An 18,666-nucleotide genomic window follows, 5' to 3' on the forward strand; every position below is an offset into this window, starting at 1 on the left:
TAATTAATCCATGTAGACCTCCACTGCAGACACCCCATTGGTACCAGGGTTATTTCAGCATTTTGAGGAAAAAAAACTCATTTCTCTCATGATGCAATCGTGAAATGTGTGTGGTGCACTCAGCATCTCAATTGTAATGTTTTTAATATGATTAAGGTTGTAAAAAAGTGAACTTGTCCTTTAATTCTCATTACACTGGGCTTTCTAGACAGCCTGCTTCTCTATTTTTTATTCCAAATAGCTCCTTCTGATGCAATCCTTAGTAAATCTCATCTTTTTTAAAGTTTGCTATAGATGCATGTGAAGTGTCCCATTGCTCATGGTTCTCTGTTGTGTAGTGTGCAGTTGCGTGTTAATGGATATTTACAGCACCACAGCAAACACGTGAGAATGACAAACCTTCCATGCTCCTTTTTTTTGTCACGCAGGATTGGCAGCGCTTCATAACTTCGACACAAACCTCAGTGTTTGCACAATTAGGATGACTTAACAATAATACGTGAGGATTGTGTTGCATGTGTTGTGTACTCCCGCTGTCTTCTTCCTCCTCCTCCTCCTCACTGAGTGGGAGAGCAGTCATCCAGATCCAGCAGCTCTCTAACAAGTCTCTCTCCAAACTGCGCCCGGCTGTAGCGTTTGACTGTGTAGGCGTCGGACATCTTGTAGAGGATGTACGCGTTGTTGATTGCAATGCTGATGCTCAGCCAGAACACCTGTTGCCAGGTTTTATTTGGTTTATGAAAGATAAAGTACCTAAAAGACAGAAATATTGATTGCAGGTTATTTATTTCATGTTTTTCTCAGTTGCTGGAATCAGTGAGGTTATGCTTAAAGGGGTCGTACTGCACACCCACTATTTGTGTCCACCGTTTTGAGCTACATATGAGTGGGGTTTCATGTTAAATGCCCCCAAAGTCTCACAAATTTATGACTTTGCATGTTGAAATTTTTCAGTTTTAAAGCATAATTTACACTTGAAATTGCTTGTTTAAGACTTCTGCGACATATGTTACAGAAGTCCATATCTGGACTTCATGAATGCCGTGTGAGTCGGCCTGTGCTCTGTATGACACACCCACAAATTCTGCAGGAGAGAGCGGCAATCAGCAGATTTTCAATTTAAAGCAACAGATACAGAAACAGACTTTAGGAGATCTGAAAAATCGTAGTGTGCGTCATGCAACCATAAGATGGGGCATTTTTGCTGACAAGCTTTAATATCTATTTTTAAGCCACCTGGGTGGAAATCATATTATAATTTGAAAAATGTTTTTCTCTGTTTGTTCCCTTACTTCCTCCCAAGTCCAATGGCCAAATTCCATCAAACCTTATATGCGGATGAAGGTCCACAAATGACGGAGTCAAATGGCAAAACTTTAGACTATCATTCTGATGTCCACCAAACTTTGTCCATATAATGTATGAGGGTGGGTTCTGGAATTGCCCAGGCAAGATCAAATTTACTAAATGTCAATCACTGAGGCATTGGCGTCAATGCCAAAATTGAGGTTTTTCACTCTCATTTGCACCAAACATGACACATATGGAGGTGAGTTAAGGAATGGACCAAAAAGGTAAAAATTGCTAAAGGTCAACCATTAGGATCATGGTTATGTCTGCCTGTTTGTTGGCCAGTCCTCACAGGTCCCTTTACTAATTTCTGTCAAACTTGGTATGTCCATAAGGGTTGACTAATTTAGGCAAAAGTCAAGGTTAAGGAATTTGACTGCCAGCACAATTTGGGTCGGATATGACACACACTTAAGTGGATTCTCGAACTGACCTGGCAAAGTCATACACCGGTTTGTCATTAGGGGTTAAATGTCACTAGCCGTTACTGCCTTCATGCTTTCGACTACTATTACTTAGAGGTGTATAATATGAGCTCTTTCAAGATAAGCAACAGGGTCCAATACAAGGATGTGAAGCTAAAATTATCCAGAGGCCACTGGTTAGATTGTTTTCTAATACAGAAGAACCTTATACATAATAATAATAAATAACATGAAATAAATAAAACAATCTTGCCATCTGTTTCAGGTCAACTTTCAGTTACAGATGCTGCTGATTATAGCAAATCAGCTTAGAGCCCCTTTTTCCACAAAAAACTGGCTGAATTTATTGAGAAAACTATCTGGCAAATGTCAATTGTAACAGGTTGCAACAGGCTTCTCAAAAAAGACTTTGAGTTTGTCCAAATATACATATGTGCAAACCTTTCTGTCAAGTTATATCCCACTAAACAGGAATTGATTAAAACCAGCAGAACATAAAATGTGAGGCGATTGTCATCGTGTCATGTGTAGCACGTACTTGCTGTATTTATCGTCGTATTTGCAGATGTAGCTCAGGTGTGCAGCAAAGGCCTCAACAGCCAAAGGACATGGAATCTCCCCACTCTTCCTCTTAATGATCAGACCTGCCACATACACACATGCAGTAATCTGAGTGAGAGAATGGCACTGAATGGAAATGAGTTTTGAATGGACTTGAGTGTTATTGACAGCCAGTGCAGAGGTCTGCCAGACTCAGCAGAAACTAAGTTGATGAAAGTCGGGCAACGCTGAGGTCAGTCATGATCCTAGAAAATTTTTCAACATGCTTAAAATCTTTGTTATTCATATTAAAATGCTGGCAAGAGTTGAGCTCCACTACCACTGTCACCTTGGCTAGAACATTTGCATGGCTAATGTTTTCTTATGAATTAGTGGTCTCCCAGTGACATGCAAAGTTTGACATCTGGATGACAATCTAAATGATTATCACTTACAGTAGTGTTCAGAATAATAGTAGTGCTATGTGACTAAAAAGATTAATCCAGGTTTTGAGTATATTTCTTATTGTTACATGGGAAACAAGGTACCAGTAGATTCTCACAAATCCAACAAGACCAAGCATTCATGATATGCACACTCTTAAGGCTATGAAATTGGGCTATTAGTAAAAAAAACATAGAAAAGGGGGTGTTCACAATAATAGTAGCATCTGCTGTTGACGCTACAAACTCAAAACTTATGTTCAAACTGCTTTTTTAGCAATCCTGTGAATCACTAAACTAGTATTTAGTTGTATAACCACAGTTTTTCATGATTTCTTCACATCTGCGAGGCATTAATTTTGTTGGTTTGGAACCAAGATTTTGCTCATTTACTAGTGTGCTTGGGGTCACTGTCTTGTTGAAACACACATTTCAAGGCATGTTCTCTTCAGCATCAGGCAACATGACCTCTTCAAGTATTTTGACATATCCAAACTGATCCATGATACCTGGTATGTGATATATAGGCCCAACACCATAGTAGGAGAAACATGCCCATATCATGATGCTTGCACCACCGTGCTTCACTGTCTTCACTGTGAACTGTGGCTTGAATTCAGAGTTTGGGGGTCATCTGTCAAACTGTCTGTGGCCCTTGGACCCAAAAGAACAATTTTACTCTCATCAGTCCACGAAATATTCCTCATTTCTCTTTAGGCCAGTTGATGTGTTCTTTGGCAAATTGTAACCTCTTCTGCACGTCTTTTATTTAACAGAGGGATTTTGCGGGGGATTCTTGCAAATAAATTAACTTCACACAGGTGTCTTCTGTCACAGCACTTACAGGTAACTCCAGACTGTCTTTGATCATCCTGGAGCTGATCAATGGGTGAGCCTTTGCCATTCTGGTTATTCTTCTATCCATTTTGATGGTTGTTTTCCATTTTCTTCCACACGTCTCTGTTTTTGTCCATTTTAAAGCATTGGAGATCAATGTAGATGAACAGCCTATAATTTTTTTCACCTGCGTATACGTTTTCCCTCTCCAATCAACTTTTTAATCAAACTACGCTGTTCTTCTGAACAATGTCTTGAATGTCCCATTTTCCTCAGACTTTCAAAGAGAAAAGTATGTTCAACAGGTGCTGGCTTCATCCTTAAATAGGGGACACCTGATTCACACCTGTTTGTTCCACAAAATTGACGAACTCACTGACTGAATGCCACGCTACTATTATTGTGAACACCCCCTTTTCTACTTTTTTACTAATAGCCCAATTTCATAGCCTTAAGAGTGTGCATATCATGAATGCTTGGTCTTGTTGGATTTGTGAGAATCTACTGAATCTACTGGTACCTTGTTTCCCATGTAACATTAAGAAACATACTCAAAACCTGGATTAAACTTTTTAGTCACATAGCACTACTATTATTCTGAACACTACTGTATTTGCCCCACTGTGACTGAAGTGCAAACATTTGCAATCAGCAAATAACTCAAAGTAAAAAAGATCCCGGTGAATCACAGCATGATTTACCTTGTTTTGTTGGAGTGTAAGCATTGGTAAGGAACCTAAAGTGTCCCTTATTGTACCAGCTGATCAGGGACATGCTGCCTTTCATCATGACTCGTGACTGGCCGCGCTGTGCTGGCGTAGAGCTACAGACCAGCATGCACTGGGGTAGACCTGTACAATCGCTTTTCCTGGTGCTCAGCAGGCCACAACAGTAGATATCTGGAAACATCAGGTTGAGGATAAATAAATAAATAAATCTTTTTTTAAAAGATCTTTTTTACACTTTCCATTAGCTTTGAAAACAGTTGCTTAATCTACACAGCAAAATAAAGAAACTATTTTCATGAGCTTATTAGATGTTCTGTGAATACTTTCATACTTATAGTATTAGTATTTGGACAGTGACCGCTGACAATGACCATTTTTGTAATTTTGCCTCTTTACATCGCAACGGATTTGAAATAAAACAATCAAGATGTGCTTGCAGGTCATGTGTCATTGTAGAGTTCTGGCAGTATCTTACCTGTGTAACGCTCATCGCCGGTGCGTCCACACCATTGTGTCTTTTTCTTTCTAGACTCCAAAGGTTCAATCAATGGAACATTCAAATTTCATCAGGGGTGTCTCATGTGGACTAGAAGGTGCAACACAAGCGTCACGTTGATGTTTGCACTAATTGGCATACCGATTTTGGAACTACATGATTATTTGTGAACCCGTAGAAATGAAGTGTGAAAAGTTCAGATTTATACGATGTGTATCTGATGTGGAATATATGTTTCAACATGAAAGCTTCTATGCTGTTTCTTAAATTTATATACTAACCAGGGGAGCTTAATGTTGTTCTCTGGCAATATCTGTTACGTAGCAGTCTAAAGATCAATCCACATTTGTATTTTGTAGTTGTATCGTGGTATGGATTCATTTTTGCCTTCCATACACTAATACCTCAAACTATCATAACCAATAACACCACTGTACTCCCATGGAAAACATGCACATTTCTGGAAATCACTCATCTTGTTGAGATGCTTTGCAGCCCAAGTGCCTTAGTTTACATTTGTGTACCTTTCTTTCTTTATTTCTTATCTATGTGAGTGCAAAAGAAACACTGATACAGCTGACTGCTGCTGATCTGGTGCTGCTCTCGATTTAGATAATATTTTAACAATGTGTGTGCACACTGTTATTTCTGCAGATAAGTGCAGAGCAACTCTGCTAATTAGTCCAGCATGATGAGTTGAATAAGAAACAATAGACAATGTTTTCACACGTTTGGCGCAGTGTTTCTTTTTTCCAGATGAATTCCTCCCTGATTTACAATCAGGATATACGAATATACTACGGATATACTCGTACTCACAGTGTCTTTGGGCCAGTATGTTTTTCACACATTTCTGACTTACTGTAAAAGCGTTTGCTATAAAGAGAACAGTAAATCCTGTCGGCTGCTCTCTTGTTTCAGGGTCTCCACAGCAGAACCTAGGCGGATCTGCATGTTGATTTGGCACAAGTTTTACAGCGGATGCCCTCGGTGATGCAACTCCATATTACGCGGGTTTTAAACTGGGAGCCTTCCACACTGGAAACAAGCGCGCTTAACCACTCAGCCACCACCCCTGCACTTGTTATAAACAGTACAAAAGTTTTTTTTTTTTAATTTTCCAAGCTGTAGTTATAACTAAATCCCTTCGGCTGCCCCCTTGTTTTCACTCGGGGTAGCCACAGCAAATGCGAGGTGAATCTGCATGCTGAATTGACACAAGTTTTAAATTGGATGCCCTTCCTGATGCAACTCCACACTACATGGAGAAACATGGCAGGGGTGGGATTTGACTGTGGTCGTGTGGTCACTTTGGTCTGACGAAGGGCATCTGCCCGAAATGTAACACTTTATTTTTTCTGTTAAATAAAACTTTTTCTGACTGAGAGCACTGTGGCTGTGCGGATCATTTGGATTTTTCATTGTGATATGCTGTTGATCCTACACGCTCCTTCAGATGCTTTGGATGTGCGTGTCTCCACTGCATTAGGGGTGAGATTTGAACCAGGAACCTTTGGCAATGAAACCTAGTCCGACAACCGGCCCGGCTATGAACTGGGCCAGATACTGGCCTCCATCTTGCAGTGGGATTTCCCACTCCTAAACGACCAATAGGAAAGCAGTGCTGGAATTCCCACTCCTGAACGACCAATAGGAGCGCAGCACTCACGCCACATCAATGTGAGGCTGATGCATGGGCTGACATCAGCATCTTGGCCGCCAACCAATCACAGGCTAGGAGAGATGCCAGTATCTGACCCAATTCAGCCCCGGTTGTCGGGCAAAATGAAACCAAGCGCACTAACCACTTGGCCACCACCCCTCTGAGTGTACTAATAATGATGACTATTTTTCAACCCTGCATCCATGGTGTCAATCTTAAAGAACACGACCACATTGTCCGTATGTACAATTGTCTAAAAAAAAAAAAAAAAACACAGGTCACTGATGGAAACTCCAAAGTGACTCAACCTGCAACAACTTCGTCACTCTTTCTTTTCAAACACTGAATCACAGAGTTGCTGCTCTGAGGCAAATCACTGGAGACAGAAACCAACATGCAGAAAATAGCCATCTGTTAACCTGACATTAACATGTGTCTTGTATCCAGATTGTGCCTCTGTATGAATTTAACCTGATTACACTGACACCTGGCACATGTGTCTGCAGTGACCACAATGAAATATGATTAAGATTTGGAGGTCTGGCGGCTCACATCACACCTCCGCTGGCTTTTGTGTGGGCGGAAAAAAAAATAGATGGTGATTGCGTTATTGTGGTTTCAGCTTTTGAAAGTGGGGTAGAAGCTGATATCAACCGCGGGAAGAAGAGTGCGCTGATTTAGGCAGCTGCGTTAGAGGACAATCGGGATGCACATGCAAAAGGACGAGGGCGGTTTTCACAAACCTGCATATGCGCTGGCAAACTTTCTTGTTTTTTTAAATTGTGGAAGACTACTTTTGATGGCATCCAGAAGAGACACAACATACACAGAAAAACCCAAAGGGTGCAGTGGCCATTTTCAATCCCGACCATGCAGTTGTTAGAAGTGTATTGAAAACACATTTTAATTTACGCTGCTGTTCAATATGGTCACACTGTGTCACTGACCACTTCCGGAGGTGATTTTGGCGACTGGATCACTTCAAGCACTATCTGCCTGTAATCCGATCACCAAAATCGCACTTTAATGCCCAGTGTAAAAGGGGTCAGAGGTGAAGAGTTCTTAACCTTTCTTCCAGCCTGGACTGTCCTGGATATAATGTAAAAAGATATTAATCTAATTTCTTTTGTCATCTCCCATTTTGCTGAGGGTTGTCGCAGCACGCCTTGATGTGGAAGAACAATTAAGGCAGAAGTTCCTGACCATTCCAAATGTATAAGGAGAATAACAGCAGGCCACAGCTGGCCTTGAACTGGGGACCTTCTTGTTGGGAGGCAAGTGTGACAACCACATGCAGCACGGTGCTGCCTACAACTCCACCAAAAACCTAACAAAAAGTTAACAACAAGCAAGAAAACCTGGTTGGAAATTGTCAGTCTTTTAAAGCATTTCCGAGTAAGCATTCACTTTGAGGCATATTGATTTTTTTCTGGCGTTACCAGGCTAAAAACTCCCCACTGAATCCCACATGATAATGTGAAAAGAGAAAGTCTATCGCTGCACAGCTCAGTGTTGTTGGTTCATGAACAACACCAACAACAAAAAACCTCCCCTTCCCTTTGACATGACTCATTTCACTCATTCTCCATGTCCTGTTTTTCTTAAAACAGGAAGAACAATCATCATTCTATTTGTATTCATTGGAGTATTGTTTTTTTTTTAACTATAAAAAGGATTTCCTTTCATATGGCTATAATTCTGATCACTAGTATTCAAATAAAGGTTACATAATCTCATATTGCCTGTATGATCAAAATTACCCTGATGTGGAACCAATTTAGAATTTTGACCCAGTTGAGTTAAAATACAGCAAAGAGACACCATGACACACTTTCTGTAGTGATGTCAGTGATGACATGGGGGTAATGTCATAGATGATGCAGGGAGGGGTGGGGGTCCTTCCCCTCTAAAGGCATGCTGGGAAGCGATGCCATTCAATGGTTGAATGGCACTGCTACAATAGGCATGATAGCATTAAAATCATGGAGCCAAACAAAATGTAGTAGACTTTCAACTGTGACTGAACGTGCCAAAAAAAGATGTCAAATTGAAGCCTGAAGAGAACAACTGACACAGCTAGTAAACATAGGCAACTAGCGAGCCAACTGGGAAGAAATCATCATTAAAACCGGACATGCGTGACAAAAATATTTGGCTGGATATCTGCTGGACAGGTATCACAACACTCACACGTCTAGTGTGCCAACATAATTTCATTAGACATTTTCACATTTTCCATTAATATAACATGAACTTCAAACCTTGCGAATGTGTGTCATCTGCAAACTGCAAAATATTTGCAGTTGAATCGCCTCCAAATAAATACTTTACCAGGAACAAAAATTAGCTGTAATTTTGCCATATAGTACCACAGAAATAATGGTACTTTTAATTAATAGTAGAGACGCTTGAATCTTCGACTGGACTGGGTTGCTTGACGCGAGGACGTTCCACTTCTAATCGCAGAAGCTTCCTCAGCTAAAATTCTTACTTTGGTAGTCTGACTTGTCTTGACTCTTGACTCTTCTCTACAAGAGTCAAGACACAAGTCAGATTACCAGAGCAAGAATTTTAGCTGAGGAAGTTTCTGCGATTAGAAGTGTAACGTCCTCGCGTCAAGCAACCCAGTCCAGTCGAAGATTCAAGCTTCTCTACTGTGGAAATCACCTGGACAACTGAGAGCCTTCACAGAAACAAAACTCAGACTGTATATTGGTGCGGCAATTCATTACGCATGCTCAGAGGCAAGTCCCCTCCGGTGCGCACTTTTTTTGGGGGGGGGGGGCCAACCCCGCCCCCTGTGATAAACTCATCGCCCCTTAATATTTTTTTTCTGGCGCCGGGTCTGGTTCCGGGTTCAAATCCCACCCCTGCCACATTTCTCCATGTAATGTGGAGTTTTGTCAGGAAGGGCATCCGGCGTAAAACCTGTGCCAATTCAACATGCAGATCCACCTTGGATTTGCTGTGGCGACCCCGAGTACAAACAAGGGAGCAGCCGAAGGGGCTTACAGTAGAGTCAGAAGCTGGGGACCTCCGGCTAAGAGTCACAGCAGCACTCAACAGTGCTAAGCCTCCTCCTTCCAACATCACAGGAGAAGAACGGAAAGCTTTGTCAGCACTGCAGAAGGACCAAAGCATCATTATCCTGCCAGCGGATAAAGGCAGACGCACGGTGGTCCTGAACACATCGGACTACGAGGCCAAGGTCAACAACTTGCTCAGTGACTCCAATATGTACAAGCGTCTGAAGAGAGACCCCACAAGCGGCTATAAGAAGAAAATCATTAACTACCTCCAAAACCTGGAGAAAGAGGGACTCATCGATAGGCAGGCGTACTACAGACTGTACCCTGGGGACGCCACTCCATGGATCTATGGCAGGGGTGGCCAAGTTCGGTCCTCGAGAGCCACATTCCTGACACTCTTAGTTGTCTCCCTGCTCCAACACACCTGAATCCAATGAAAGACTCATTAGCAGAGTTTTAATGAGCCTTTCATTGGATTCAGGTGTGTTGGAGCAGGGAGACAACTAAGAGTGTCAGGATTGTGGCTCTCGAGGACCGAACTTGGCCACCCCTGATCTATGGGATGCCCAAAATCCACAAACAGGATGTGCCACTCAGGCCTATTGTATGTAGCACAGATTCCATCACTTACAATTTGGCCAAACACCTCAAGTGGATTTTGGCTCCTCTAGTGGGTAACTCAGACCACCATGTGGAGAACACACAAGATTTTGTGAATAAGATCAAGGACCTTCAGCTGGAGGCAGATGAAACTATGGTGTCATTCGATGTGACATCATTGTTCACCTGCATCCCCACTGCTGAGGCCGTCACAACTGTGGAGCAGAGGCTGCTGGAGGACGCGTCTCTCCTTGTAAGGACCAAATTTACACCAGACCACATCTTCCAAGTCTTGGAGATCTGTCTTAACACCATGTATTTCCTGTTTAGGGGGTATTACTACAGGCAGATCCATGGTTGTGCGATGGAGTCTCCGGTATCCACCATTGTGGCCAATCTGTACATGGAGCTAGTGGAGAAGAGAGCCTTGGCGTCATTCATGGGCATCTCTCCCAGTCACTGGTTCAGATATGTTGATGACACATGGGTTAAAATCAAGCAACAGGAAGTGGAGGCCTTTACAGAGCACATCAACTCGGTGGACTCCAATATCAAATTCACACGTGAGGATGCCAGAAACAACCATTTAGCCTTCTTGGACTGTGATGTTACGATTGGAGAGAACACGCAGCTCCAGACAGGGGTTTACAGAAAACCCACTCACACTGACCAATATCTGCTCTTTGGCTCAAACCACCCCTTGAACACAAGCTCGGGGTGATCAGGACTCTTCAACACAGACCCCTACAGGTGCCCACAACTACAGAGGGAAGGGCTAAAGAACAACAACATGTATGGAAAGCCCTCACAGTATGTGGGTACCCACGATGGTCCCTGGATAAAGTGCAGAAGTCCCAAAGAACAAAGAGACCAGACAGACAGGAGACAGAACCAAGAGGAAGAGGAGTGTCTCTCCCTTATTTAGGAGGAGTAGGGGAAAAACTACAGAGGATCTTCAGACAACAGAAAATCCCAGTTTACTTTAAACCTGTTAACACCTTGAGACATAAATTAGTTCACCCTAAGGACAGGATCCCTAGTTACAAACAGAGCAATGTAGTGTATTCTATCAGATGTCAGGAAAACTGTAACGAACACTACATAGGTGAGACTAAGCAGCCGTTGCACAAAAGGCTATACCAGCACCACAGAGAAGGCGTCGGTAGACCTCAGTCTGCAGTTCATCTCCACCTTAAAGACACTAACCGCACGTTTGAGGACAAGGGAGTTAAAATCTTAGCCAGAGAAAAGAAATGGTTTGAGAGGTGAGTGAAAGAAGCATTGTATGTGAAACACTTGAAACCCAGCCTTAACCAGGGAGGTAGTCTGAGACATGCTTTGTCCCCTGTTTACAATGGGGTACTCAGGTCAAAGCAGTTTCAGTCTTTTGTTCATGGTAATCAGTCATTCACGTTGTCTGGAAAGTCATCAGGAGAGTTGTCAGGAGAGGCGTCAGTCCCATCGTTAGGAGGGACAGCTACCCTGTCATTAGGAGGGTGCTAACTAGCGAACAATAGGTGCTAATTAGACGAATTGTTAGTCACTAGCCAATAGCAGTCTGTCTCTCGGTAGGAGGGGTCTGGGTAGGTTTAAAACTTCAGCCTTTGCTGGTTTCTGTTATTCCTCTCTACAAGAGTTAAGACACAAGTCAGACTACAAGAGCAAGAATTTTAGCTGAGGAAGCTTCTGCAATTAGAAGTGAAGCATCCTCGCGTCAAGCAACCCAGTCCAATTGAAGATTCAAGCTTCTCTACTATATTTAACAGTTTAGTTACAACTAAATTTCATCCATATGCACTTTTTTCCCCATTTAATTACAGTGCATCTGGAAAGTATGCACAGAACTTGACTTTTTCCACATTTTGTTATGTTACAGCCTTATTCCAAAATGGATGAAATTAATTTTTGCTCCTCAAAATTCTACACACAATACCCCATAATGACCATGTGAAAAATGCTTTGAGATTTTTGCAAATTTATTAAAATAAAAAAAAAAAACTAAGAAATCACATGTACATAAGTATTCACAGCCTGTTTCCACTGATCATCCTTGAGATGTTTCTATAACTTAACTGGAGTCCACATGGGGTAAATTCAGTTTATTGGACATGATTTGGAAAGGCACACACCTGTCTACATATAAGGTCCCACAGTTGATAGTGCATGTCAGAGCACAAACCAAGCAAGAAGTCAAAGGAATTGTCTGCAGACTTCCAAGACCAGACTGTCTCAAGGCACAAATCTGGGGAAGGGTACAGAAACATTTCTGCTGCTTTGAAGGTCCCAATGAGCACAGTGGCCTCCATCATCTGTCACGGAAGATGTTTGGATCCATCAGGACTCTTCCTATAGCTGGCCACATGTCTAAACTGAGCAATCAGGGGAGAAGGGCCTTAGTCAGGGAGATGACCAAGAAGCTGATAGTCACTCTGTCAGAGCTCCAGCATTCCTCTGCAGAGAGAGGAGAACCGTCCAGAAGGACAACCACCTCTGCAGCAATCCAACAATCAGGCCTGTGTGGTAGAGTGGCCAGACAGAAGCCACTCCTTAGTAAAAGGCACATGCCAGCCCGCCTGGAGTTTACCAAAAGGCACCTGAAGGACTCTCAGACTATGAGAAACAAAATTCTCTGGTCTGATGAGACATATATTGAACTCTTTGGTGTAAGTGCCAGGCGTCATGTCTGGAGGAAAACAGAAACCATTTCTATAGGTTCATACAGCCGAGGAAGTACTAAGATGGCGCCAGCAGTGTGCACAGCGAAGTGTCTCCCAGCTGTACTTGGAGTTTTATTTGGCATTTTACTTATTTGTTGTAACAGTGTTTTGCCACTTATCATTTATGATCACCAGTCACTACTTGATATCTGTGCATCACTAGACAAACTTCAGCTGAATCTTAACTTTGAGTATTCATCCTCTGACCTGCCTCCCCTGTTGCACTCTGCTATACCGGTGTGTTTCTGTGCAGAGAGCCTTTCCTTGGGAAGAAAAGCCCAAGGAAAAGAGGAAAGCGAGGTGGCCTTTTGGTTAAACAAAGGACTTACCAGCAAGCATGTGGATCCTGTCGTGGCTTTTCTGTTGGAGTTCACCTGAGGGATCGATGGATCTTTCCCATGCCCATGTCTGGTCTCTGCGGCAGTGTGGATCAGCTGCTGCCTCCGGTGTGGTGCCTTCAAACCAGCTGGCAGCGCGGAGTGGACAGGAGGAACATTCGCCAGCTAGCATGTTGCCGTATTTTGCATACTAACGTCACAATTCTTTGCCTTGCGCTGATAAACACCAGATCGCTTGCCAACAAGACTTTTTTGCTCAATGACTTCTTTACTTCTCACAAGCTGGATTTCATGTTTATGACAGAGACATGGCTATGTCCCGATGAGTCAACTGTGCTTTCTGAACTTCTCCCTCCCAACTGTGCTCTTCAAAGCTCTCCTCGTACTTCAGGAAAAGGTGGTGGAGTAGTGTCCGTATTTAAATCCTGTTTTCACTGCAGACAGCTTCCTTCAGCCATATATTCCAGCTTTGAGCTGCAGCCGTTTGAAGTGCAGTTGTCTTTGCCAATGCTGTGCGCCATAACATACCGCCCTCGTAAGTTTAATAAAAACTTTATTAAGGAATTCTCAAACCTTATGGTAGAGATTGTGCCTATCGCTGATCGACTTTTAATAGTAGGTGACTTTAGAATTCATTTGTGTTGTGAGGCTAAACCTCTGGTCAGTGACTTCTTAAATCTAACTGATGGTTTTAACCTTACGCAATGGATATGTGGAGTCACCCACGAGAAAGGACACTTATTGGATATCGTCTTAACGTTTGCATTGACGAAATGTGTCAGACTAGCATCTCTGATCATATGCCGGTTATTTTCAGTCCAACTCTGCCGCCTTCTCAACCTAAACGGCTGCTCCTCCACAGCATAAGCGCGCGCTCTTGGCTCAACTACTGCGGCACTATTCACTGAGGCCTTTAATGCGCCGATGAACTAACAAATTTGCTACATTTAAAGTGTACCGACATCCTGGATTCTTTTGCTCCTTTCAAGACTGTTTGAGATAAGCCGTTGGCTGAACCCTGGCTCAATGAAACTACTCGCGCGCTAAGATGTGACTGTAGGTGTGCTGAAAGGACATGGAAAAAGGACAAGCTTCATGTCTCACTGAAAATTCTTAGAAACTGTTTAGCAACATATCAAAGTGTAGTCAAGACTGCTAAAGCGCAGTATCTTTCCAACATTGTTTCTAATAACAGTCATAGGCCTTGGGTCCTTTTTACTTTTTTAAATCCTGTTGAGTCTCCCAGCACTGTGTTGTCACATGTACTGTGTGTAAATTTTTTAAACGTTTTTGTGCACAAAATATCTGGTATTAGCGCATCAACTGACATTCCCTCTAATGTTGTTTTATCATTCATCAGTTTGTGTTCTGCAACTTTCAATGAATTTGACCCCTGTATCACTTACTGAACTGAGCACTGTCATGCAACACTTGAAACCGTCTGATTATCCATTAGATGGCATCCCTTCCAAGCTTCTTAAAAATGTGTTTGACACTGTTGAGTCTCACCTGCTGAAGGTCTTAAATGTTTCTTTGTCTTCTAGTTGTGTCCTGGCTGCCTTCAAGCATGATGTTGTGCAGCCTCTCCTCAAAAAGTATAATCTGCAGTCTTGTCTAATTATAGGCCCATATTGAAGCTGCCTTTTTTTTTTTAAATCTAAAATTCTTGAAAAACTTGCCTATGTTCAACTGCACGCTTAAGGCCCCCTGACACGAGCATGTCTTTGATTCACGCACTAGCACACACGTCGTCATGATGATCCCACTCGCTGTGTTCCCAGATGGACGCCGTTCTTTGTTCTACCGGCTGCCACGTGCTCTGCGCTATACACTGTGTATCTAAAATATTTATTTCACATCGGATTAATCATTTTCTCTGCAAATTGGCCATTGAAAACGTCTGTAATTGCTTTTTGAATCACAGCGGGCTGCCCCAGCTTCAGCTGTTCGCGCGCGCCTAACAAGCTGCAGAAAGCATTTTGAGCCATGTAAAAAGGTAATTATTTGTCATGGCTTGGTAAAACAGTTGTGCGCACTTTCCTTCTTGTCTGCAGCTGTTAATGTATGTTTAACAGATTTAACTTGTTATAATCGTTCAGACGAGCTGCGCTCTGATGCGATCCACTGACATCACAACTCGCTCTGTTCACTTCTTCTTTACTCCACTTGATGAGCTGCACATCGTGTTAGCGATTAGATCACACCACGTAACAAGACATTTATGCGTGAAGGATTTTTTGAACATTTCAAAATTCTCTGTGTGCAATAGCACGCACCAGTGCCCCTCTCGTGTCCTGTCTGCGCTCATTAAAGACAAGTCCACTCTCCAGCACGACACAGGTTGTGCTAGTGTGTGAGTCAAAGGCATGCTCCTGTCAGGGGGCCTTTACCTTGATGATAACGGCATCTTCGAAAAATTCCAATTTGGCTTCAAAGCACTGCATAGCACGGAAACTGCCCTCTTAATAGTTTTAATGATCTCCTTTTAACAGTTGATTCAGGCCACTCTGCATCCTCTCTAAATGTTTTTAAATCACTGAAGACCAATTTCTTTGCACAGGCCTTCAATACCTAAGCGGAGTTGGACTTTTGTATTAAAATGTTATTGTATTTGTTAACGCTTGGATTCTGTATTTTGTATTATTGTATTTTTTATACTTTTTTATTCTGTACCTGTGACACACTTTGGGCAGCTTTGGGTTGTTGTAAATGTGCTATATAAATAAACTTGACTACAGTGAAGCATGGTGGTGGCAGCATCATGCTGTGGGGATATTTTCAGTAGCAGGAACTGGGAGACTAGTCAGGATTGAGGGAAAGATGAATGCAGCAATGTACAGAGACATCCTGGATGAAAACCTGCTACAGAGCGCGGTTGACCTCAGACTGGGGCGATGGTTCATCTTTCAGCAGGAAAATGACTAAGCACACAGCCAAGATATCAAAGCAGCGACTTCAGGACAACTCTGTGAATGTCCTTGATTGGCCCAGATTGAACACCTCTGGAGAGATCTGAAAATGGCTGTGCACTGACGCTCCCCATCCAACCTGATGGAGCTTGAGAAGTGCTGCAAGAAATGGGAAAAACTGCCCAAAGACAGGTGCACCAAGCTTGTGGCCTCATATTCAAGAAGGCTTGAGGCTGTAATTGCTGCCAAAGGTGCATCAACAAAATATTGAGTAAAGGCTGTTAATACTTACGTACATGCGATTTGTTAGTTTTTTTTAAATAAATTTACAAAAAAAAATTTTTTTTTTCATGTTGTCATTATGGGGTTCTGTGAGTATAATTTTGAGGGAAAAAATAATTTACTCCATTCTGGAATAAGGATGTAACATAACAAAATGTGGGAAAAGTGAAGCGCTGTGAATACTTTCCAGATGAACTGTATAATAAACTCAATGATAGAAACATCTGTATTAACACATTTGAACAAAGTTAAACAGTTTCCACATGAGGTTTATGATATTCAGAACGGGCTGGAAGTCAGTACTGCAGAGTTGTGTAGTTTAAATATTAAACACTTTGTCTTCCTCTCCGTGTTGTGTAGCCTGGAGATGTTATGTGAAACAGTAACAAAACAGCACAAAGCGACTGAGATAAGATGAAGAGGGCGATTGTGAGCTGCACATAAAAGGAGAACAGGGTGGAGGACAGCCTGGAGACGACAGAGGAGGAGTCGGTACAATGAAGCATGACGACACAGCAAAACGTAAATGAAAACAGAAGCTGAGGTGTTTTTGTGACAATGACAAGACTCGAAGAGTGACAGAGGCAACACTGATAAAAGAACAACAGTTTTCTGCTCTTGCAGCTGGTGTACACACCTTGTTTGCTGAATTCTGTGAAGAGGCTGAGGCTGGTGATGGATGGCCCTGTGAAGATGATGGCGTTCTTGCCAGAGATGTTCTGGCAGAGCTGTTTTGCCACCAGGCTGTGCAGCTGAGGCTTGTTTTTCAAGGCGGCCAAGCCGTCCGTCCCTTCCTTCAGATGGACTGAGATCTGCAGTGTGGGGAAAGCAGGTAGAGATGAATGCAGTCGCCAAAATCAACGTTAAGACCAGGAGAACAAAATGTACAACACTTACATGATCCTGTTCTTTTTGGGGGTGGGGGGGAATTGTTTCCTCCCCCTCGATAAATAGAAATCAGCGGAAAAAAAAGCACAAAGAAATATTTTGTACATAATCTTCAGATAAAACAAGGCAAAACTTAATCTTACCGTGTACTGTACGGTTTATAACTGGACAGAGAATTGCAGAGCTGTCTGTTCCTTCTTCTAAATCTACAATGTTCTAAACCCAGACTTTAACATCAAATAAATAATACATCTTCAAAAAAAAAAAAAATGCCCGTTTTAAACGTTCAACCTCAGTGATCTCCCCTTTTGCTGTATCTGTCTAACTACTGAAGGTAGACAGCTGCTGCTGGTCACAAACTATTCTGATAACCCGAGTTTGGAAGCTTTTCCCCAAAATTTAAGCTTTTTTCCCCCCCAAAACCCCAAATTACAGAGCATTTTTCTGCACAGGCTTGCAATTTTAGAAGAATTTGTCAAAATGATATATATGTGTGTGTGTCCTCTGTAGAGAATAATAGTTTAGTAAATGAAGTCAAGCCTAATGAAATGGTGCCTGCAAGTAGAAATATTTATGCACCAGTAGAGTAAAGACATCACGAGCAAACTTAATGATGATGTGGCCTTTAGTTATATTCTAGTGATGAACAAGGCAGACTGAGCATCAACGCAATTAGCCAAACTCTACATCAGGCCTGCAGCTATTACTATAAGTGGTCAGTGTGTGTCTATGTGCTGCCTAATGGATCTTCATCCATTCACTCCGTTAGCTTATTTTATTTCTCAGTTTTGGTTTCCCTGCCTTGACATGCTTCATTGACAGAGGGATTATGTCAAACTGGACACACCTCGGCAGTAGTATGGAAAATAGCGAGAGGCTAACAATGTGTATCATCAGTGTGAATGCTCATTTGTGAATGAGTAGGGGTGTCATAACGCATCATGAATCGTGATAATCCTATCATAAAGTCTGTATGAAACAGTAATTTTTTTCAGAAATTAGTATCATCATACAGTGTAAAGTCAACTACTGCATGAAAGAAATGACAAGCTATTGCAGGAGAATCGTAAATGATTTATGAAATATACAAATAAACGGACAACAGCATGGATTACAATTTGTCTAATTATTACTTCAAAATTATTAGTTTCTTTAAAGTTAAAGCATTCACCACAGATTACTTTCTACATAATTAGTGGGAACAGTGATGTGATTATGTATCGAATTGTGATAGGTGTATTATGATATGCATCGTATCGTGGTGCTAACGTATTATTACATCCCTACAAATGAAATGGAATAACAAACTTTAACTAATACTTTCTAGTTATGCCAACAAGTTGGAGGAGGTTATGTTATCTCCCCTGTTTGTTTGTCTGTGAACAGCCTGGAGCCCAGAATTTGTCATATATCATTATGCC

The 18,666-nt window shown here is 42.1% G+C and overlaps 1 protein-coding gene across 1 annotated transcript in view; it reads right to left on the reverse strand.

Annotated features, from left to right (window-relative positions):
* Window positions 1-272: 272 nt before the first annotated feature.
* Window positions 273-18,666, reverse strand: part of pgbd5 (piggyBac transposable element derived 5) — a 74,972-nt gene continuing 56,578 nt past the window's right edge. The window contains exons 5-7 of the mRNA XM_034184688.1: window positions 4,297-4,494; window positions 2,314-2,419; window positions 273-753 (exon numbers count right to left, since the gene is read on the reverse strand). Of these exons, the coding sequence (XP_034040579.1) occupies window positions 558-753; window positions 2,314-2,419; window positions 4,297-4,494 (500 nt within the window). The 3' untranslated portion in view covers window positions 273-557. The remainder of the gene's footprint in view (window positions 754-2,313; window positions 2,420-4,296; window positions 4,495-18,666) is intronic.

The sequence above is a fragment of the Thalassophryne amazonica genome, chromosome 13, assembly GCF_902500255.1.
Source record: "Thalassophryne amazonica chromosome 13, fThaAma1.1, whole genome shotgun sequence".
NCBI lineage: Eukaryota > Metazoa > Chordata > Actinopteri > Batrachoidiformes > Batrachoididae > Thalassophryne > Thalassophryne amazonica.